The sequence below is a fragment of the Loxodonta africana genome, chromosome 1, assembly GCF_030014295.1.
Source record: "Loxodonta africana isolate mLoxAfr1 chromosome 1, mLoxAfr1.hap2, whole genome shotgun sequence".
Taxonomy (NCBI): Eukaryota; Metazoa; Chordata; class Mammalia; order Proboscidea; family Elephantidae; genus Loxodonta; species Loxodonta africana.
The window spans coordinates 213,346,078-213,370,428 of NC_087342.1; the positions used below are offsets into that span (position 1 = coordinate 213,346,078).

Below are 24,351 nucleotides of genomic sequence, written 5' to 3' on the forward strand. Positions count from 1 at the left end.
GTGGCTCAGTGACTTTGGGAAACTTGGCAAATTATTTTTCCTTTTTCGAGCTTTTTGATGCACACATATCTTCATGGCTCTGAAAAAGTCCTGTAGTAAAAACAAAAACAAAGCATATTTAACTTTGTTCATCTCAGCATTTTCCAAATATTTTCCCCACTGAGCCAGTTTTTATTATGGAAACCAGTTTAGGAAATGCTCTTCCAAACCTACCAAAGTTTAAGTGCTAATCATATTTGTTAAAGTTCGCAAAAAGGGCCTTGGGTTTCACTAGTGAAAGACTACCTGTCTGACTTGTAAGAGGCTTTTTAGAAGAGTGTAACTTTGATGACGTTCCCATGGCAAGGTTGGTTCCTAAACTTTATCAGTACATTTAGAGATGGACACTCATGATGTCAAAATTCACAAACTGCTGAACAAACCACAGTGAATTTCTTAATATTATATTGGATGGTGTCATTTCCAAAGACTAGTGTGCCCATGGACTTGATAAAAGTAACTTAGTAGGTCAGAGGTACACTGGAAGAATATTACTGAGACTGAGACAAAACAAAAACCTGTTGTCTTTGAGTTGATTCCAACTCGTAGAGACCCTATAGGACAGAGTAGAACTGCCCCACAGAGTTTCCAAAACTGTAGTCTTTATGGAAGCAGACTGCCACATCCTTCTTCCTGCAGAGTGGCTAGCGGGCTCAAATCGTTAGCCTTTCAGTTAGCAGCCAAGTGCTTTAACCACTGTGCCACCAGGGCTCCTTGAGAGGCAAAACAAGGATTGATGAAATACCGTGCCCTGTAGGGTGACTAACTGTCCTGGTTTGCCTAGAACTTTCCCTTTTCAGCACTGAAATTCCTTATTCCCCAGAAACCCCACAGTTACAGGCAAACCAGGACGTTTGGTCACCCAAATTGTAACAAAAGGCACATTCTAGTGACTGCAAGTTTTTATGTTCCTCAGATTCCCCTCGCCAGTGACCATGACACACTGTCACATTTTGTTCTCCTTTTTTTTTTTTTTAATGTTGACCACCATCTTTTTCTGAGACCATATTTTTTTTTTTTTTTGTAGACACATTCGTGGCATTGATTAAACTTTTCATACTTCCACCAGACCCAGGGGACAGGAATTCTCTTCTTATTGTGGTGCATATTTAATGAACTCTACTTTTGAGGGCAGTTTTCCTGGGATGTAGCTCTTTTTTATCACTACTGTGTATCAGTTTTGTGGTCCTGAACATCCACAACTATGACAGTAGCCAGATTTTGCTTATAGAGAAGGATTTGTGATATTTAGTTCTTATCACTCATGATACTCGGGAATGTTAGTATAGACTCCAGCTTTAGGAGCCATCTCACAAGGTCAGGTTCTTTCAAAGGAGGAGAACACTAAATTTTTGTTGGTTTTGTTTTGTTTTAAATAATACTCAGCGAGAAAGAGCCTGCAGCACTGTTTGGTAGGCTGTTTTAGTGTTTAATTATTCTTACTCTCCAACGTTTTTTCTTCATCAGAAACCAAGCTATTTTATAATTAAACTTATTGTTTTTATTTCAGATTTAAAGATCCCTTTTTTATTTTGTAAGTAATAAGCCCAAGTATCCAAGATAATGCATTTCCGAAGGACATGAAGCTGAAAAGGGCAATTATATTGCATTCAGAAAGACAGCGATGATTTGCTGGAATGCCAAACCTTATTCAATCCTAATGAGATTGAATTGAGCAAAGATTTAAGTACCATTTTGAAGAAAATGAAGTGCAGAATTATTGAAGAAGGGACAGTCATTAATTTTCGCTCATTTTTATTGAAGGGGCTTATAGAAGATAGCAAAATGGAAAGGTTTTGAGAAAATAATTTTTCTGCCGTCGTCTTATTGAGGGAAAATGAAGCTGATGTTGTCTTTCCAGAGAAGCCTTATCCTTTTCTCTTCCCTCACCCAATCCAAGGAGATAACCATTATTGTGTTTCTACCGTTACTGTATTTCGCACCACCTGTCTATAGGGTCGCTATGAGTTGAAATTCACTCGACGGCAATGGGTTTAGTTTTGGTTTGGTCTTCGGTTTGTCATACTGTGGTGGATTGCATGTTGTTTTTATGCTGTAAGCTGTGCCACTGGTATTTTAAAATATCACCAGGATCACCCATGGTGGTCAGGTTTCAGGAGAACTTCCAGACTCATACTAGGAAACCAATGAAACCCTATGGATCACAACAGAATATTGTCTGATATAGTGCTGGAAAGTGAGCCCCCTAGGTTGGAAGGTACTCAGACTCCACAGTGGCCACAGTAATGGACTCAAACATAAAGATGGCACAGGACCTTGCAGTATTTTGCTCTGTTATGCATAAGATCACCATGGATCAAAGTTGACTCAGCGACAACTAACAGTAAAGGTCAAATTTTGGATCCCTGTCCTCTAGGGAAGGTGTTTTCACATATGCATACACTCTGATGTTTTTGAGGGAAAGAAAAGAATTCGAGGGTGATTTTGTACTGGAGTGGCCCTGGAGGTGACTCTTGAGAAGACTTTGTGTTTCCTAACTCCACTCAGCAGGGCAATTAGATTGGGCTGTTTGCAGAGATATGGAATAAAAATGGTTTTAAAAAGTTAGTATTAGTTAATTTCTGTAATCTGTTAAAGTTTCTCTGTAGCTGGAGGAACCCCCTAGACTATAGCCCTAAGACACATTTTTGACCTAGAATTGAAGGCATTCCTGGATACCAGCTTTCAGCCAAACCAATAAAATATGAAAATGAAATAGACAGTAACACCCACGAGGAACATGTTCCTTAGAACAATCAGTTATACAAGATCAAAAGGACATTTGCCCAAAAGCAAAGATGAGAAGAAAGGAAGGGGTAGATAATCTGGACAACGGAAAGGGGAAACCCAGGATGGAAGTGGGGAGAGTGATGACACATTGTGGGGAATCCAACCAATGTCCTGGAACACTTATGTGCAAACTAACGGGAAACTAATTTGCTCTGTAAACTCCCACCTGAAGCAAACTTAAAAAAATAAAAGTGTCTCTGCATTGATCCTTTCTGGGATGGGAGATGCATTCCTTCATCCCTTTATGCCTTCATTAACTCCTCCCCTAACAGATTCACCCATTCACAAAGTCTGGTCAGAGTGCCTGCTATGGGGCAGGCACACTTCTATGGCTGGGGATGTAGCAAGGGACGAATTCCACCCAGAAAGGCCCTGCCGTCCAGGAGTTCACATTCTAGTTTGACAGTAAAGCAGGCAGAGTCAGATGAGGGTGAGTGCCGTGTTGGAGGAGAGTGCTCTGTAAGTGTGTCCTGGGAGGGCAGACTTTATGATAGTGTCACAGTTGGCATCAGTCAGTGCCGGTCAGCCTCAACTGTGTATGGAAACATAACAAAAGCTGGATCTGGAGATATCTTTGCTCTGCGTAGAAACAAGGGCCAATTTTTTTCCCGTGGATCATAAATGTTGATACTGGCCAAGTTTTATATAAAGGATGCAGGTTCACAGAGAATTTACATCAAAGTGTCACTGGAACTGTGCAAAAAAAAAAAAAAATCTCCCCTAAAAATGTAAGTGCTAAAATAGAAATGCTGCAGTCCTAGAATAATTGTCCAGAAATGGCATTTTCATAGTCAAAATAGCACCGAGAGTGACTTCCTCCTGCTTTGCATATACTGTCCATTTCCCTAACGGTCAATAAATGGATTAAAAGTGCTCTCTACGGAAAGCACTAAATTTAAATGAAAAAATAACAGTGTAATGCTGTTAATGACATTTTTAAAAGGTTTAATGAACAAGTCTGGATAACAAAATAAATATTTTTCAACAGTTAAGTCTGTAAAGCAGTGTTTTTTCACCTAAATGTCGTAAACTCTTGATTGAGATTGAGCCTGTAGTTTATTTTTGAGCGTTGGGGTTCTAAATGAAGTACAAGAGGCAGAAAACTTGGAAAGGAACTTTTTTTTTAATTTGTAGAAAGGTTTAATCATATTTTGTAAAATAATATACACATAACCAAAAAAATAAAAGCCAAACCTATTGCCATCAAGTAAAATATATACATACATGTTTTTATGTATATATGTTTAGAGAGAGAGTGGTTACTTACTGTAGAGTTGATTCTGACTCATGAAGACCCGGTGTGTTCCGAGTAGAACTGTGCTCTGTAGGGTTTTCAAGGCCATGACCTTTGAGAAGCAGATCGCCAGGCCTGTCTTCCCAGGTGCCTCAGAGTGGGTTCGGACCACCAACCTTTTGTCTAGTCGTTGAGCGCTTAACCATTAACACCATCCAGGGACTTCATACATGTATATTTTAAAAACACTGTTATCTTTAACCTGACCATTGCTACCAACGTACCTGTCAGACTGTCTCTGATTTCTTTCCCCATCCCCCAGTTGCTTATTTTGTTGTTGTTTTTAGGTGCTGTCAAGTCGGTTCCGACTCATAGCGACCCCATGCACAACAGAACGAAACACTGCCCGGTCCTGCGCCATCCTTACAGTCGTTGTTATGCTTAGCTCATTCTTGCGGCCACTGTGTCAGTCAACCTCATTGAGGGTCTTCCTCTTTTCCGCTGACCCTGTACTCTGCCAAGCATGATGTTCTTCTCCAGGGACTCATCGCTCCTGACAACATGTCCGAAGTATGTAAGACACCGTGTTGCCATCCTTGCCTCTAAGGAGCGTTCTGGCCGCACTTCTTCCAAGACAGATTTGTTCGTTCTTTTGGCAGCCCATGGTATATACAATATTCTTTGCCAACACCACAATTCAAAGGCGTCAACCCTTCTTCAGTCTTCCTTATTCACTGTCCAGCTTTCACATGCATATGATGTGATTGAAGACACCATGGCTTGGGTCAGGTGCACCTTAGTCTTCAGGGTGACATCTTTGCTCTTCAACATTTTGAAGAGGTCCTTTGCAGCAGATTTGCCCAATGCAATGCGTCTTTTGATTCCTTGACTGCTGCTTCCATGGGTGTTGATTGTGGATCCAAGTAAAATGAAATCCTTGACAACTTCAATCTTTTCTCCGTTTATCAGAAAGTTGCTCATTGGTCCAGTTGTGAGGATTTTTGTTTTCTTTATGTTGAGGTGTAATCCGTACTGAAGGCTGTGGTCTTTGATCTTCATTAGTAAGTGCTTCAAGTCCTCTTCACTTTCAGCAAGCAAGGTGGTGTCATCTGCATAAGCAGGTTGTTAATGAATCTTCCTCCAATCCTGATGCCCCATTCTTCTTCATATAGTCCAGCTTTTCGTATTATTTGTTCAGCATACAGATTAAATAGGTATGGTGAAAGGATACAACCCTGACACACACCTTTCCTGACTTTAAACCAATCAGTATCCCCTTGTTCTGTCCGAACAACTGCCTCTTGATCTATGTAAAGGTTCTTCATGAGCACAATTAAATGTTCAGGAATTCCCATTCTTCGCAGTGTTATCCATAGTTTGTTAGGATCCACACAGTCGAATGCCTTTGCATAGTCAATAAAACACAGGTAAACATCTTTCTGGGATTCTCTGCTTTCAGCCAGGATCCATCTGACATCAGCAATGATATACCTGGTTCCACGTGCTCTTCTGAAACTGGCCTGAATTTCTGGCAGTTCCCTGTCAATATACTGCTGCAGCCATTTTTGAATGATCTTAAGCAAAATTTTGCTTGCGTGTTATATTAATGATATTGTTCTATAATTTCCGCATTCGGTTGGCTCACCTTTCTTGGGAATAGGCATAAATATGGATCTCTTCCAGTCAGTTAGCCAGGAAGCTGTCTTCCATATTTCTTGGCGTAGATGAGTGAGCACGTCCAGCGCTGCATCTGTTTGTTGAAACATCTCAATTGATACTCCATCAATTCCTGGAGCTTTGTTTTTCGCCAGTGCCTTCAGAGCAGCTTGGACTTTATATGCCACCTCTTGAAATGGTTGAATATCGACTAATTCTTTTTGCTATAATGACTCTGTGTATTCCTTCCATCTTCTTTGGATGCTTCCTGTATCGTTTAATATTTTTCCCATGGAATCCTTCACTATTGCTACTTGAGGCTTGAATTGTTTCTTCAGTTCTTTCAGCTTGAGAAACGCTGAGTATGTTCTTCCCTTTTGGTTTTCCATCTCCAGCTCTTTGCACATGTCATTATAATACTTTGTCTTCTCAAGAGGCCCTTTGAAATCTTCTGTTCAGTTCTTTTACTTCATCAATTCTTCCTTTTGCTTTAGCTGTTGCACACTCAAGAGCAAGTTTCAGAGCCTCCTCTGACATCCATCTTTGTCTTTTCTTTCTTTCCTGTCTTTTCCGTGACCCCTTGCTTTCCTCATGGGTGATATCCTTGATGTCATTCCACAACTTGTCTGGTCTGCAGTCACTAGTGTTCAATGCATCAAATCTATTCTTGAGATGGTCTCTAGATTCAGTTGGGATATACTCAAGGTCATATTTTGGCTCTAGTGGACTTGCTCTGATTTTCTTCAGTTTCAGCTTGAACTTGCATATGAGCAATGGATGGTCTGTTCCACCGTCGGCCCCTGGCCTTGTTCTGCCTGATGATACTGAGCTTTTCCATTGTCTCTTTCCACAGATGTAAATTTGATTTCTGTGAGTTCTGTCTGGCTAGGTCCATGTGTGCAGTCGCCGTTAATGTTGGTGAAAGAAGGTATTTGCAACGAAGAAGTCGTTGGTCTTGCAAAATTCTATCATTCGATGTCCGGCATTGTTTCTATCACCAAGGCCATATTTTCCAACTACTGATCCTTCTTCTTTGTTTCCAACTTTCGCATTCCAATTGCCAGTAATTATCAATGCATCTTGATTGTATGTTCGATCAATTTCAGACTGCAGCAGCTGATAAAAATCTTTGGCCCTAGTGGTTGGTGCGTAAATTTGAATAAGAGTGTATTAACTGGTCTTCCTCGTAGGTGTATGGATATTATCCCATCGCTGACAGCGTTGTACTTCAGGATAGATCTCGAAACGTTCTTTTTGACAATGAATGCAACACCATTGCTCTTCGAGTTGTCATTCCCAGCATAGTAGACTATACGATTGTCTGATTCAGAATGGCTGATGGCAGTCCATTTTAGCTCACTAATGCCTAGGATATCAATGTTTATGTGTTCCATTTCATTTTTGATGATTTCCAGTTTTCCTAGATTCATACTTCGTACGTTCCAGGTTCCGATTATTAATGGATGTTTGCAGCTGTTCCTTCTCATTTTGAGTCATGCCACATCAGCAAATGAAGGTCCCAAAATCTTTACTCCATCTACTTCATTAAGGTCGACTCTACTTTGAGGAGGCAGCTCTCTCCCAGTCACCTTTTGAGTACCTTCCATCCTGGGGGCTCATCTTCCAGCACTGTATCAGACAGTGTTCTGCTGCTATTCATAAGGTTTTCACTGGGTAATGCTTTTCAGAAGTAGACTGCTGGGTCCTTCTTCCTAGTCTGTCTTAGCCTGGAAACTCAGCTGGCACCTGTCCTCCGTGGGTGACCCTGCTGGTATCTGAATACCGGTGGCATAGCTTCCGGCATCCCAGCAACACACAAGTTGCTTATAGTAAAAAGAAATGAATTCCTTCTGGTTATAGTTATAAACCAGAGCCTTTTTCTTTTTTTCCTGAATTTTCAGTATTGGCTTAGCACTAGAAGTAATCTCAGCAGCTTGGTTTGCCCATCATTATTATTTTCAATGGACGTGGGTTTGGCATGAATGGTTATAATTCTTATATTTTGATACTTCCTGCCTGCTTCCAGAAGATATTTTGAAAGGTGTTAAATGAGATTTTTGGTGGCAGACAAGTGCAAAAACTTAAATGTTATCTGGAAATGGAAATAGCCAAGCATGAAGAAAGGATCCAGCAAGTGCTAAGAAGAGCAAATGAAGGAGAAAAATTAGTGAAAGGAGTAGCAACCAAACTCTAGAAAAAGATGCAGAAGACTCCTTGAGACCCTCCCCCCAACTTCAGAGCCTGGGAGGGTTTCCAGTGAATTTTTGAACCTAACCATTAAGTTAACCAGTTTTCCTAGATAAGTGGAAATCCTAATATAATTCTATTATTTCCTCAGATAGAGAATGTGGTTTACATGTTGGTTGCATATTTGTCAAGCAGAATAAATGAGTGATGAACAAATGAATGAGTAAAAGGAGCCTGGTATTCCTTGAATGTTGTCAGCTACCATTTTGTCTCCCAGTTAGCTTGCAAATGAAGCAATTGAGTGTGCTTTTGCATAGTAGTGTTAAATGTAAGGACCGATAAATTCCTTTCAGTAATTTGGTCAATGGAGTCTGTGCAGGGTTAGAAATAGAAGGTTTTGCTAAGTTGTTCCTCTTCCAAGGAAGTTATTTACATGTTAATTATAGGAGTTTAGAAGCAATTCTGATATTAAACAAAGATAATTTCTAGCTTTGGATAAATGAGTTTTTAAGAAACCCTGAACATTCCAAAGGCACAAGTTAGGGTCCTTAGAAGTGAGGATGGTGAGACATCATCTCATGTACTTTGGACAGGTTATCAGGAGGGGACAGTCCCTGGAGGAGGACATCATGCTTGGTAAAATAGACTGTCACAAAAGAGAGGAAGACCCTTAATGAGATGGATTGACAAAATGGCTGCAACATGGGATCAAACATAGCAACAATTGTGAGGATGGTGCAGGACTGGGCAGCATTTTGTTCTGTTTTGTTCTGTTGTACATAGTTTCACTGTGAGTCAGACCTGACTTGGTGACACCTAACAGCAACATTTCATTTTATCTAAGGTTTCACCTTGGATAGTATCAGTAACAGACCCCTCCTTCCTGATATTTATTTACAGGGTGTAAAATACTTGATAGAAAGCTTGAGATACAGAAAAAATACTTGTTTTGAAGTATTACTACTCATCCTTCTATAAGTGTTTTAGTTTATGAAAAAGTTTGTAATGTTCAGAAATACTTTTATTGAAGGAATAGCCACAAACCAGTATATTTGTAGCCTCAGTAAGTGGTCAAGACATAGTTGCTGTTGAGTCAGCTCCAACTCATGGCGACCCCGTGTGTGTCAGAGGAGAACTGTGCTCCATAGAGTTTTTAATGACTGAATTTTTTGGGAAATAGATTGCCAGGACATTCTTCTGAGGTGTCTCTGGGTGGACTCAAACCTCTAACATTTTGATTAGCAGCCATGCACATTAACTGTTGGGACCATCCAAGGACTCTAGTCAGTATGGATATTTTATGACACAGCTTCCCAGAGTCATTCCCTATGCTATTTGGCCACAATACTATAATTAATTCTGTTTCTTAAGTGTTCTGATGAGTCTCTTACCTCTGAGCCTTAATAAGTATCCTTGTTAAGTCTTCATATTCACTCTGTCTATGTAGAATGTTTTCTCAAGGAGTCTGCTGGTCTTATTCCGTAGTTGCCAACTCAGGTTTTACTTCTCCATAGATGCCCTTCGAGACTACTTCCCCCTTTGGATGCTTGGCCTAGAAGTTTCTCTGTGTTCATAGGAAACATTTTCCCACCCTGGTTGGTTTCTGAATCCTTTAGCTAAAACCAATACCCTGTGAATAATGCTTAATTGGTCATTTTCTCACCGACCTTATGCTCCACCACTTTAGCAAGTACATTGGTCTCTGCCTTCCAAGTGTATTCTTAATCAGAATACTTCTGTCCGATTTACACTGTTAATCTGTCAAAGCATTACATTTTTACTGGGCAAGTGTAGTCACCATCTAATTGTTCTTTTTGCTTCTATTATTACTTCCCTAAAATGAAACAGCAGCCATAGTGATCTTTCAGGAATGTAAATCAAGTCATGTCACTTCTCTTGGCTTAAAACCCTCTAAAGACTTCCCATCACACTTAAAAAAAAATCCAAACTTCTTAACCTGCCCTTCTGGGGCCTACATGTCCAAGCTTCCTTTGGTCACTCTAATCTTATTTTTTAAATTGTTCCTGCAGTCTTAGCCCACTACCCTTGAGTCACATTGGCCTTGTTTTTCTTCCTTGTGCATACGAAACTTATTCCTACCACAGGACGTTTGCATTACTATCTCCTTCTCCTCAAACAGTTTTCACTGATCACCAGGTGGTAATTCCTCCTTGTCATAGCATTGGCCCTTAAGATTGTATTACATTGTATCTTGTGTTTAATTCAGTTACTGTGAACTAGGTAAACAGTATGCCACATAGCATATATTGGTGAAATCTCGAACCATTTAAGAAATTGTTGATTCTGAGATTATTGCTTAAACAAATTCTTACAATTAACTCTTTATAATCAGCATTATTGATTAAGAACCACTTGATGAAGTGAGACTTGTGGCTAGACTTAAAAGGCAATTTAGCAGATATCTTCAAATTGATAAAAATGAGTCATTCAGATGAGAGGAATAACTATAAGCAGAGCTTTTGGAGTGAGTCCCAAGACATAATAATTTGCAGCCACAAGCATCCCAATGCTAATCACAATTGTGACTCCATTGTATTTGTTTCTTATTCAGACAAGGATCAGTGGTTGCTTTGAAAGTTTGTGTGGTTTTTTTTTAATGTTCTCTTTTGCTTTGATTTTCATCTATATTATTATAGTTATTTAATATCTCCTGATAAAACTCAGAATATAGTCTTTCCAGTGTTTGAAAAGAATTCATTAGTCTCACGAAATTGTATACCACCGGCTCATTGGACATGCTCTGTGAAATCTATGCCAGTTCTTTTCTTGTAAATCGTGAGCCTGCCTTTCTCGTGCCAGGTTCTACTCCAGGCGCAGGTGGGCTTCTGCAGCGCTGATGTGCCAGGAGCTCTACCACCTGGTGAAGAAATCTGTTGGGAATATGGGAAGAATGTTTGACTTTTCATGACTGTTCCCTTGCCTTTGAATCTGTGAACAGAAATTCGTTATTGAGTAAAGCACCAGGAATTCAACTCGGACCCAGCCTTACTGATTTTCAGGCAGAACATGTGCCATAATACTGCTATACTGTTGGTCACATGTGGGGTCAATGGGAACAGCCTCTTCCGATCAGAGGTAATCTTTATTTGCAATTGGACGAGAACTGGTTCTGTCTCCCAGCTGTTCACATGCTTTAAGTTATTAGTGACTTGATAAGACTTCAGGATGAATTGAATCTACTACCCCCTTACTCTGGCCAATAGAAAGGGAAGTTTTTCTAATATGCTGATGACATGTTTAGAAACACAAACTAAGAGTATTTTTTATCACCCCTGGCCCAGCTGTCCACTCCCTGCCATCAATTAATTATTCTCAAACTTGTCGTGATTTACGTCATATCCCCTATATTTAATCCAGTATAACTAGAAGTATAAAACAACAGATCCCCTCAATTTGGTACCCAAAATGCAATTTGGTTTGCGTTTAGCAACTACTACTTCTTGATAGGAGCCCTGGTGGTGCAGTGGTTAAGAGCTTGATTCCACCAGTCTCTCCTTGGCACTGGGTTTTTTTTTTTTTTCTCCTTGGTAACCCTATGGGGCAGTTCTGCTCTGTCCTGTGGGGTTGTTATGAGTTGGAATGCACTCGATGACAATGGGTTCTTCTTGATAGCGTCAGCAAGTTACATTTCTTAAAGCTGGATCTGCCAAGGCTGTGTTTATAAGGCCAAGGCTGTGAATTTTGTGTTATATTTGTTTTGAACACCTATCAGGCTAACACCCTGTGGCCGTGCTTTGTGGATGAACTACAGGAACTGGACTGCTTTTGGGTCTATAGTAGAGTGTACTCAGCCCCGTCTTCTTCAGTTCATTGTAGTAGAGTTGAGATGGACTTCTCTTTAGGAATGTGTTCTTTTTATTATAAATGTTCATAAGCCCTTCTCCCCATGGCCAAATCGTTGAAGCGTAATCACTTTGCATTTAATTAGTTGAACAGTTACTCTTCTGATAGGGATAGACTTGTAGGGGAGCATTTATTGCTACCCACTCAGTGCCATTGAGAAGCTTGTCTCAGAATTTAAGGATGCTTATCTGAAATATGTAGTCCAGCCATTTATCCAGATAATAAAAATCTGTTTCTGGATTTAGCAAACCGCTAGAAAATCCCTTACTTTGACTATATTGTATTGATTCTTTGTAAGCTTGCTTTGATTTAATTGCGTGTTGGTGTTTTTAAAAGGGGATACATATGAGTTTTAATGCACTGACATTGTAATGTAGAAGATGAATCTTTTTTTTTTTTTTTGAAACTATATTAAAAGATATGGAGACCATTCAGAGAAGCCATCTGTCACTGTTTGAAAGTTATAGTTTGAAATGATTTGGTTGAAATTTTTTAAAAATTACATTCAGTTTTAAAGTGTTTATACTGCTGGACACAGTGTCTTCTTGCACATGGTATTCCTTAAAAAATATTTCTTCCAATTTTATGAATACTCTTTGCCCAAGCCAGTCTTCAACTTGAAGTTTGAATTTATACTTTTGTTCATTAGGTGAGCACAAAACACAGGAAATCCGTAACTGCATTTTAGTTACAGACTGAAAGACTTTATAGTTGGTTTTAAAAATCCATTTGCTTCGAATAATTTTAGTACTCAGTAGTTAGCCAAGAAATTTAAAAAAATAAACCAGATTTCAGTTTTGTTCATTTAACAGATATTTGTTTTTGTGTCTACTGTGCACTTTGTTTTTGCCCTCTGTCATAATTTTTTTAATTTTGGGGAGTTGAAATACTTTATACTTACATGTTATATTAGTTACCCTAGAGCGCAGTGTAGTCCTGCATCACCAAACACAGTAATAACAGCCTCCCTGCCCCGCAAAAAAAAAGTCAAGATGCACCAAATAGGTTTTATTTGCACTCAGAGATTTAAAATGGAGTGTTTAGATGTAGTATTTAATAAATTTCGTATTCTTCTGTCAGAATCTGTATTTTCAAAAGAGAGCCTTTGTTTAGAAGAGAATTTAACTACACACGACTCTTGATGAAATCCAACTATTCAGTCTTTTGAAATAGAATCATTTGATTTCGTTGACATTTAGTAAATAGCCCATTGCGTCACGATCTTAGTAGTTTTAAAGTTATAAAAGACTCCCTCAAGGTCTACTAGCATATTACAAATGTTATGTGATTAAATAAGCACAGAAATTCATATGGAATTGGTCAGTATACATGTTTTACTATTTATCAGTCAACTGGCCAGCTTTGGGGTTATTATTATTAATTTTTCCGTCAATAAATACAGAAGTATGACCACAATCCTATGTTTATTTGTAAAGTACAAGTGCTTTTTTTTTAAGCCATTAGAATTTTTTGATGTTTAATCAGTGCCTTTTGCTTTAAGTGATGATGTTATAATTTGACAACTCTGTGTATCCATTTGGTTGGTCTAGAAATGTAGCATATTATAAGATGAAGTAGAATAACAGCTTAATGAGGCAGAATACAACTGTACAGCCTCTTAAACCAGAATATTGGAGAAGTCCAGAAACGGTTGGGTGTCTGTATAAGAAAAGCTGTTAAGGTAACTTGGAAAATTTCTCAAGAAGTGCACAATGGAGAATACATTTCTTGTTCTACTTAATTCTGGAGAGTTCCTTTAATCTACATGTAGCTGCCCTGGAATTTGGTTGAGTTTGCCAAAATGTACCGAAACAATTTAAAGCATCCCACCTCTACTACTTCTAGCACATAATCTGGAGAAGACAAAGTTAGACAGACTCCATAGGATAGAAGATCACTTCAGTAACCTCTTAAGATCTCTCCCAATCCTGTGTGTGGTTTTGTGAATTAATGTTCATATGACAGCTGAGTTAGAAATAAGGAAGCATTTAAAAACAATGTGGATGATTTAACACTAGACCACCCAGGAGGAAGGGCATTCAGTCTCTGATGTGAAAGGTCTTTAAACCTGGAGTGGCTCAACCCCTGTATTGTTTAAATACAGAATCTCCTTGAGCCCGAGCTCTGTTCCAGAAATTCGATCTGCCTATATGAATGTATCTGTCTGCCTTTCTCTTTTTCGTCAAGAAGCAAAAGGAAGGTTATATATTAGATTTTTCCTGTATCGGTGGCTTGCTTTAGATGCCTTCTGCTTGTATGGAGCCTGGCTTATTCTGGGTTAGCTTGCAGGTTTAATGAGGTCATAACCCATTGTGATGGCCATGATTGCAGAGTGGAAGATGTCACTGCTCCATGCCAGCTTGTTTAAATCGTTTTTAAGTGCCCACCTGTGCTGCTAAACTCTCTGTTTGAGTTTTATTAGCTAATATGTTTTTGCTCCAATTTTAGTTCCTTTAACTCTCATACCTAGGTAAATCAATCTGTATGTGTGAGCTGTTGCTCTTTTAGCTTCTGTTCCTGTTCTAATAAAGGCACCATCTGCTTAAATGGCAGACATGGAGGCTTTTCTTATTTTAAAATCAATTTGAAAAGCCTTGTTTCAAAAGTGCAAGAAGTAACATTATACTTTAAACTGTATTACGTGGGAGATGTTCAGTTTTTGCTGTCGATGTGCTGAAATGTAGTAAATGAGAAATAGCATCCAAAACAATACTTGATTTTCTTCTTACTAATTGTTTTCCATCTCTTGTAATCTATGTATTTTTTCCCCCACATCTCTGGTTCTGTATTTCATGAAAATCTGTCCTCTCTGGTAAAAGGTTTGGTGAGTCTGGGACAAGATGGTTCAGGGGATTTACCTGTCTCAAACAAACTTTTGCCTTTGTTCTTTTAATTTTGCTACTATATTGGTGACATTACCATGAGGATGAGAGAATAAGGGATTAGTGTAGAATGAAAATGGAGGCTCTGGGTGGTACAAATGGTTAAGCACTTGACTGCTATCCAAAAGGTTGGTAGCTCTAACCCACCAGAGGCACCTCTGAAGACGGGCTGGCAATCTGTTTCCAAAAGGTCACAGCCTTCGAAACCCTGTGGAGCAGTTCTACTCTGCACACACAGGGTCACCATGAGTTGGAATCGACTCAAGGGCAACTAACAACGATAACAATGTAGTGTGAAATGGCAGCTTTGAGGTCTGCAACAATGAGAGGAAAGAAAGAAAAGGAGAGGAGGAGTGGAAAGGCGGTAGGAGGCGGGTTTGATGTATGGGATCGCCATTCTTTTTGTCCATAGTATACTCAGGTTGGCAGGTGGAAGTGGGGAGATGCTCGTATAGTAAAAGCAACCAGATGCAGTATAATTGGGGTTGATGATTCAGCATGTGGTTTAGAGCAAGAACTCTGAAGGAAGCCTGAGGTCAAATTCTGACTCACAACTGTTTTCAAAGTGTTTGACCTTGGGCAAATTACTTATCCTTTCTGGGCCTTAGTTTTTCCATCTTTAAAATGGGCATGATGATTAGTACTTCCTTCCCAGGGTGGTTGTGACAGCCAAATGAGCTATTACATTTAAGTGCTTAGAAAAATGCCTGTTTAATTATAATATTTATATGGAATAATTATTATTAGGTTAATTAGGTTAGGGAATACCAATTTGAGTGAGTTAAAAAATATGAATTATGAACCATTTTAGAGAGAAATTTGTTTTATTGCTAATGTGAACAAACCATGTTATACCTGAAACTTTTCATGGTTCTCAAAGAAACCAGGCCCTTGACTGGAATACCTTTCTCCTAGAAACTTTTACTGATGCTTCAGGGCTCATCTCAGATGTCATCTTCTTGGTGCATTCTTTCTAAACTCCTCCAGGCAGAATCAGTTTACTGCCTACTTTGGGCTCCTATGGCAGTTAGTTAATATCTTCCATATAGCACTTACCTCATTTTGGAAACCCTGGTAACGTAGTGGTTAAGTGCTACGGTCACTAACCAAAAGGTTGCCTGTTCAACCAGGTGCTTGTTGGAAACTCAATGGGGCAGTTCTACTCTGTCCTGTAGGGTTGTTATGAGTCAGAATCAACTCGATGGCAATGAGTTTTTATGGGTTTACCTCACTGTAGTGCGATTATCTTCTCCCATTTGTGTATTCCCTCCTTGATGGCTAATGTAGAATCTTGCCATAATTTTGATAAACAACCTGTGTGGTCTGTGCACATGAGAGGTGAATGTTGCTGATATTTGGCTAGGAAAAGCATAGTAATTTTCATAGTATTCAAAGGTAAGATTCTGTGAAGGCTCTGAATCACTGTCACGTCTCTTACCCTGCATATGAGAGCTCATTTTCTGAGTTTAATAAATATTTGCTTCATGTCCTAGGACATGCTCAGTCTGGTAAGCTGATCTGGATGGTTTGTGGAAGAGAAAATGCTTATTTCTTCTTCCTCCTCCTGCTTATTTTTGCATGTTCCTTTAGAGAGTTACTTTATCTTAGTATAAATAGATTTTCATTACATTCATGAATGTATCACATTTGTCATAAAATTGTGATGAATAATCAGTTGAATATTTTCTGTTTTTAAACCATTTGTGCATGCTTGTAGTATTAAACCCAAAAGTATCTGTCATTGAATCAGTGTGTTATCTTACAATGGATGGTGCCTTATAATCAAGAAAAAATATTAGTAATATTAGAACAATCAAATCAGTGTGTTATCTTACAATGAATGGTGCCTTATAATCAAGAAAAAATATTAGTAATATTAGGACAATCAAATTTGAGAATAATAGCCATATACAAATTTGTGAGATTCACTGATAAGAAATTTATACTCGTTTATTATTCTGAAATGGATTAATAATATGGGTTTTGTTCTGATATCTCTGCAGGTTTATTGGAAATCATCTGTATAATAATGCCGTATCACATCCAAGGGGAAATAAAACATCAACATTTATAGGTTTTTATTTATAAACGGATCTTTGAAATATGTTTCCTTACAAAGAGGAAATTTAACTCTAGAAAACAGGAAAGGATTGTAGATACTCCCATCTGTGTTTGAAAGTAACTTTTGCTCTCATATTTGGCCATGATTGTTGCAGATGATATCTATATTGTTTTGAATCCCCTCGATCTAAAAACATGATACCCAGTACCCAGTGCCGTTGAGTGATACAACTAACTAATATAAGAAAAATATTACTGGCAGCTCCATCAAGGCATTGCTGGTCATTTATGTTTGCAACACCAAGTATGAGTGGCATTTTAAAAGAAATATACTGACATTGCTATCATTCAGCCAGGTTTCTTCCAGAAAATTATAAAGGAATCTTCCATATAAACTTATTTTTTTTTTACGGGGGTGGACTTTATCGGCCAGAGTCAGTTGTGTTAATTGGACACCTGGGTGTGGGTCCTGATTTTGCCACTTTAGTAGCTGTGTGTGTTGCATCAAGTCACTTAAGTTCTCTGACCCTCAGTTGACTCATCTGGAAGAAGAGAAAATTAATTTACAGCTTTCTCTGGAGCCTATAAAGTCAATATTTCAATCATTTGAGGAACTTGGATATAAAATACACCTTTAATGCACCTTTGAATTGTTAGAAATACAAAGTGTTGTATTTGTAAATAGCAATGATAGAAATATTTAGTGTTTAAGGCTATTTTGTAAATAATACTAAATGATAATAATTATTCATTACTCCGGCTACTCTGTTTCATTCATAGATTGACATGGATCTTTAGGGCACTGAAGATGGTTTTTATTTTCCTTATGGTGCACAGAATTCAGTGACGAAAAATGGTAGTCTCCTTTGAGGTATATCAATAAGTCAGCTATTTAATATCCTTGGTGCAAAATGTTCTAGTGCCTTGCAGTCTATAAAAATAGGGTCCAATTCATTCTTTGTTTGCACTGTCAGTGTTTTATAGATTTCAAGCCTTTTTAAAAAGAATGCTTATTCATGGAATATGTTCCCTTTATTCAGCAACAGGTTATAGAATACATATTGGGGAGGTAATCTTACACTGATATTGAAGTCGTCAAGGGTTTCATTTTACGTGGATCCACGATCAGTGCCAACGGAAGCAGCAGTCAAGAAACCAAATGACATGTTGCCTTGAACAAATCTGCTACAAAAGACCTGTTTAAAGTCTTAAAAATAAAAAACGTCGCTTTGAGGACTAAGGTGCGCCTGACCCAAGCCATGGTATTTTCATTTGCCTCATATGCTTGTAAAAGCTTGGTGATGTGTAAGGAAGATTGAAGAAAAATTGATAAATTTGAATTATGGTGTTGATGAAGAATATTGAATATGCCGTGGACTGCCAAAAGAACGAACAGTTCTGTCTTGGAAGAAGTACAGCCAGAATGGCTCTTTAGGAGCAGGGATGGTGAGACTACCAAAAAAACACGGTGCCATCGAGTCAATTCTGACTCATAGCAACCCTATAGGACAGAGTAGAACTGCCCCATAGAGTTTCGAAGGAGCGCCTGGCAGATTTGAACTGCCAACCCTTTGGTTAGCAGCTGTAGCACTTAACCACTACGCCACCAGGGTTTCCATGGTGAGACTAGGTCTCACATACTTTGGACATGTTATCAGGAGGGACTAGTCCCTGGAGAAGGTCATCATGCTTGGTGAAGCAAAGCGTTAGTGAAAAAGAGGAAGACCCTCAATGAGATGCATTGACACAGTGGCTGCAACAGTGGCCTCAAGAATAGCAATGATTGTGAAAGACAGCCCAACCCCAGGACTATATTTTGCGAGAAACTTTGTTTCCCTTAGTTGAAAATAATTTCTTCTGAAAAATTGGTAGATTTAGTAACATTGGGATTCCCCATGGCATCAGTTGCTTGGAAGTGAGCATATGGCTTATGTGCTCTGCTGTTCCCCAGGGTCCCTATCAGCTGCCAAGTTTCTCCCAACACTGAGTTTGTTGGTTGTGTAACATCAAGTTTGTGCTGTTATTTTTCTTACACAAAGAACTTGGTGCATTTACGTTTCCTGTCTGTTTCTTTTAGGCGTTTCATTTTGCAGCTTCTTGTTTATGTCTTAAGTCTGAGTAGATCACTGAGGAATGAATTTGATCTACACAAAGGAATCAGTGCCTGAGCTGAAGTACCTATTCTGTAATCTTTTGTTCCATCCATGCGCATAGGGTCTCTACAATTTGGAATCCACTCAATGGCAGCGGGTTTGGTTTTTTTGGTTTTGATATGAAAAGTTAAGTGTTGTCTTTGTAGCACTCTGATATTTTCTTTTATGCTGAGCATAGGTGCTGGCAGAGCTTACACCAGTTTTTGAAGACCTTTCCCTTTAACTGTGGGACACAGATCTTCATTGTTTACCTATAATTATAAAGCCATGTATGACCAAGTGTCTTAGTCTGGGTTATCTAGAGGAAGCAAAACCAACGAAGTATATATATGTTTGTATACGTGTATATATAAATTTACACACACACACACAGAGTGAGAGGGAGAGATTGATTTACTTCAAGGAAATGGCCCACACAACTGTGGGGAATGATAAGTCCCAAATCTGTGGGTCACGCAACAGTCTGAAGACCTCTGCTGGCTCACTTGGTTGCGGGGGCTGACGAACCCAAAGTCTGCGGGTCAGGCAGAAGCTGGAGGCCTCTGCTGGCTCAGTGTGTTGCCGGGGTTGGTGAATCTAAAATCTGCAGGTCAGGCAGCAGGCCAGAGACTTCTGTAAGCTCACGTTCCAAGAACTGGAGGTCAGACAATGAGAAGAGTGCAAGGTCAAGGAAAAGAGAGTGATCTTCTCCAGAACATCCATTTATACGCTGGGAGGCAGGCCCCACCCTGAAGGAAACTCTTCTTTCAACTGATTGGCTACTTACTTCAGATCACAAAATGGAAGATGATTACATAGTGCCTGCTAAACTGCTGAGAATCATAACCTTGCCAAGTGGACATTAACCATCACAGCAAGGTTTTCACCTTTACTTATTTAATCGCTATTATTTGTTTTTAAAAACTGGTACATATATTTTGTTTTAAAAAAAAGTAGCAAATAGAATGTATACTAAATATTATCTTTTACCCTACCCTCGGGTGTAGTTACTTTCTCAAAGGCAGCCATTGATAACAGTTTCTTGTGTATCCTCCTGGAGATACTTGCTATATTGTTTTTTATTTTGAAGCACAGAATACATACAGAACTGTACATAAAATATGTGTACAAAATGAAACATTAAAAAAAAAAACAAACCTCAGGAAAAAGTTATTGTTGGTCCTTAGAAACTATCTATGTGTCCTCAGATTGCACCCCCTCTTTTCAGTCAGGAGGTGACCACCGTTCTTACTCTCGTGATTACCGTTCTCTGGGGCCAGCAGGGAAGTGGGAACACTGAGTCCTGAATGCGCTTATTATGTGAAGTATTTAAATACAGGGATTGATTCTTTTAAACACTGATTACTTGTTCAGAGTATTTTCTATACGACATTGCTGATGTTTCAGTGAAATCACGGTGCCCTGAGTCGAGACTGCATCTGTGTTAGCCATGACATGATTTAGATATCTCAAAGCTGATTCCATCTGTAAGAGCATTTTAAAATTAGATATATTTGTGTCATTTTAAGGCATGTTGCACACCTGCTAAATTATGTTGAATATGGAGTGAAGACTAGGAAACTGGAGAACGATTTTTAAAGTTTTACCAAAAACCCATTGCCCTTGAGTCCGTTCCAACTCATAGTGACCCTGTAGGACAGAGTAGAACTGCTCCATAAGATTTCTGAGGCTGTGATCTTTATGGAAGCAGACTGCTACATCTTTTTTCTGCACAGTGGCTGGTATGTTCAAAACGCTAACCTTTTGGCTTAACCACCATAAAACCAGGCTCCTTTTTCAATTTTAGAGCATTCAAAAATTAGGATTAACATTCTAACAGAAAGCTTGGTCTTGTTAGTTTTCATATTTTGCAGAGTTTCTGATAAGTAACAGGTTATTAATAAATAATTTATCAAATAATCCTGGACTATTTAAATAATCATATGCATACTCAAGTTATTCTGCATAACACAAGGGGGCTGTGTGCTGGTAAAATCATTTATCCTGTTTGGTGGCTTGAAGCTTTGTCCTGAGTTCAGTATTTATGTACCTGACCGTGTGTCCTGAATTCCATTTGCTATCCCTCCTTGCCCCTCATTCTGCTCCCCGCTCTTCCCTATAAGCTTCCTAATAAGAGTTTTGATCTTTATGAAAAAAAGGAAAAGAAGATGCTTTCATTATTTTGACATTGGTTCTTTCTGCCTCCCTTGATTTACCTTACATTCTTACACACACTTGTATTATAGGCGATGGCATGGCGTCAGTTGCCATGAAGCATAAGATGTCAGCTCAGCTGTGGTGGAAGGATCCTTCTCAGCTCCTGTGTTTTGCGGAACCTAGTAACTGATAACGCCGTCCTAGTACAAGGGTTGAGTAGAAGTTTTTACTTCTGCCTTGCTAGAAATAAAAACAGAAGTGTGCGTATGTTCATAGCAATTCTTTTTAAGATGACATGGAACTATCCCTGAGTAGCATTTTTTTCTGGAATTCACTGATTTTGCCAGGCAAACTCCAACTATGGTTGTCTTACAGCAGAACTTGTATTCCACATGTTGGAGCAAAAGAGAGGAAGCTTGTAATGAGATTTCTGCCTGTGGAACTTGTGAAATATTTAAGGTTCATCATCCTTCCAAGTCCAGAAACTACTGGGTAATTTGTGGGAATACGTAATGAAGGGGAGGAAAGAAAAGGTTTTGTAATGGAAAGGAGGGGTAGGGAGAATGGAGAGCTTGGCATCTGTGTTGGAAAATCTTGGTAATTTAGCAGGTAATCAGGGGTGTCAAGAGAGGTGCTTGCTTGATTACAAGGGAATGTAGAATATTTTCTTTCATTTAGTCTACCATGCATCAGCTCTCCTTTAATTTTCTTTCTCCGTTGTTTGTTTGTGAGGGCTTTGGGCTGTTTCTTATTTTTCCCTTTTGTAAAACATCTTTTTTTTTGTTTTTAATTTCTCAGTTGGTATCGGGAAGACAATAGGTCTTACACTTCACCATGGCATACTAACACTCTGAACAAGAAAGAAAAAGGGAGAAAAATAATTTAGAAGGAATTGAGGTTACATTTTCCATGGTGAAGTAATCCTGAACTTTTCTGAGTAATCCTAGAGAACTGACGTTCCCACCCTTCAGATGTTTAAGGAAAAAGTCTTCCAGACACCTTGGCTTCTGAAGGACCTGAGGAGGCCCCAGGGTATGTCAAAATGTAAAGAAATTTATTAGAACAGGCGTCTCAGTGAGCTTTCTGAGCTCCTTTGGGACCCTCTAGCCTTTCATGTATCTTGAGAGAACCAAAGCTGTAGGGAGAAAACTCATTTCCTTTCAACTCAGTCCCGTTTGAAAAGACATTAAGTTTCAATTGATCTAATGGATATGAAAATGAATTTTTTTTTTAATTTGCTTTTTTGGTTTTTCATATTGCCTATCTTCTGTGTCGTAATTGTATCCAACTGTTAAGCAAATCTCTTACAGATATGTGGAAACAGACAAGGAAACCAAGAATTGAGAAATATCTTGTGGGTGTAGTTACAGAATCTCAGTAAAAGGGGGGGGCATCTCCCCATATTTGAGATCTGGGAAGTAATAGAAACTTAGAGACAGATTTAAAAACAAACAAACGAGAAACACCAAACCAATTGCAGTGGAATCAATTCCAACTCATGGCGACCCCAGGTGTGTCCGAGTAGAATTGTGCCCCTTAGGGTATTCAGTGGCTGAATTTATAGAAGTAGATCCTCAGGCCTTTCTTCCAGGGCACCTCTGGGTAGCCTCCAACCTCTAAGCTTGCAGTTAATAGCTGACCACATTAACAGTTTGCACAGTTATTTAACTCCTTTTTTTTTTTTTCTTGAAAACCCAGAAAAATGAGGGGCAAAATGATAGCAAACATGGTTTCCACAGCCTCAGACTTTTAGGTGGTCTTTCTCCACAGCAGAGATATGGAGTTTTGTTAAATATTGTCCTCAATACTGAGCCACAGAAACTCCCTTCCCTGACGGCTACTAATATTTAATCTTTCATTTTTACCCCGTCTTAATGAGGAAAGCATACCAATGATTAGTTTTTACAAATGTTTGATATGCTGTGTATGAATACGCGTTACTTTGTATTCTAAATATTTACCTTTGTGAAGTATGTTGTAATCAATCAATACATGGCATAATCTAGTACTTCGCTAATACTTCATTCCAAATAATGAGACATTTAACAAAATACATTGGAAGTGCTTATTTATAAATCTTTTACCTGTCCAGTCAGGTAATGTATTTCTTATGGAGTAAAAAAGCTTGAAATGTAACCTGCTGTTCCTCCACATTGGTCACAAAAATATATCTTCCTCGGAAGTGCGCGACATGATCTCAGGGAATACACACTTTCTTTCAGGTTGTCACCAGGGTAATCATCAAAAGGAAAAGCAGTGTAAGTACCATTTAATGTGCTGTATTCCACTAATACTCTTTTTAGTTCTGTTGGATGAGTTGGCTGGATATTTCTACTGATCTGTTAGAACAGTGCGTTTCTTTTCCCTTCCCTTCATTATGATAAATTCTTTTAAAATGCTTTTTCTAAACTTGCTCTCAAGACACTGAAAATACTTGAAAACGTTTTATTTGCTCTTTGTCAGAAAATATCTCAATCCTCAACTGTCTTGTGATCTCAAGCTTTGTCAGTATAGTGTCTGCTTATGAGGTGGAAGGTTCTTGGGGTGGGGATAGGTGATCTCTCTGGCCACAGATGTCCAGCTGCACAGCTGAGCATCAAGGCTCCACCTGGCTGTCAAGACAGGTGGTCCTGGGGAGTTCCCATGGTTCAGGCACATCTAGGCAAACTACAGGATCATATTGTGGTAGCACGGCAGGGACAAATCCATGTATGGGATTTGTGGACAAAAAGTCATTCTTCCCTGGTCAAGAACTCAGAAGTTTGTTGTTGTTGTTAGTTGCCATTGAGTTAGTTTTGACTTGTGACAGCCTTATGAATATCAAAACAAAACGTTACCTGGTCCTGTGCTATCATTATGATCATTGGTATGTTTGAATCCATTGTTGGGGCAATTGTGTCAGTTCATCTTGTTGAGGCTTTCCCTCCTTGATCTCATCTAGCAACTGGTCTTTGTTGATGACGTGCCCAAAGTAAGCATGACAGTCTCACCCTCTTAGCTTCTAAGGAGCATTCTGCTTGTATTTCTTCTCAGACTGATTTGTTATTCTTCTGGCAATCCATGGTATATTCAGTATTCTCCACCACACTGCAATTCCAATGCATCCGTTCTTCATCTTTCTTTTTCATTGTCCAGCTTGCACAAGCATACAAGGCAATTAACAAGACCATGCATGGCTCAGATCAGGCACACGTTAGCCATCAATGTGACATCTTTGCTTTTTAAAACTTTCAAAAAATCTTGTGGCAGATTTGCCCAGTGTAATACATCTTTTGTTTCTTGACTGCTGCTTCCATAAATGTTGGTTGTTGCTCCAAGTAGAAGGAAATAGTTGACAAGTTTCTATTTC

The 24,351-nt window shown here is 38.9% G+C and overlaps 1 protein-coding gene across 17 annotated transcripts in view; it reads left to right on the forward strand.

Moving 5' to 3' along the window:
• UTRN (utrophin) overlaps nucleotides 1-24,351 on the forward strand; it is a 616,684-nt gene that overhangs the window by 355,493 nt on the left and 236,840 nt on the right. Inside the window, exon 1 of one of the 17 annotated variants that reach the window (XM_023551381.2) lies at nucleotides 21,223-21,494. The exons of the other annotated variants lie outside the window; for them this stretch is intronic. Coding sequence (XP_023407149.2) covers nucleotides 21,363-21,494 — 132 coding nt within the window. The 5' untranslated portion in view covers nucleotides 21,223-21,362. Of the gene's footprint in view, nucleotides 1-21,222; nucleotides 21,495-24,351 lie in introns of those variants that run through there. 17 annotated transcript variants of the gene reach the window in all.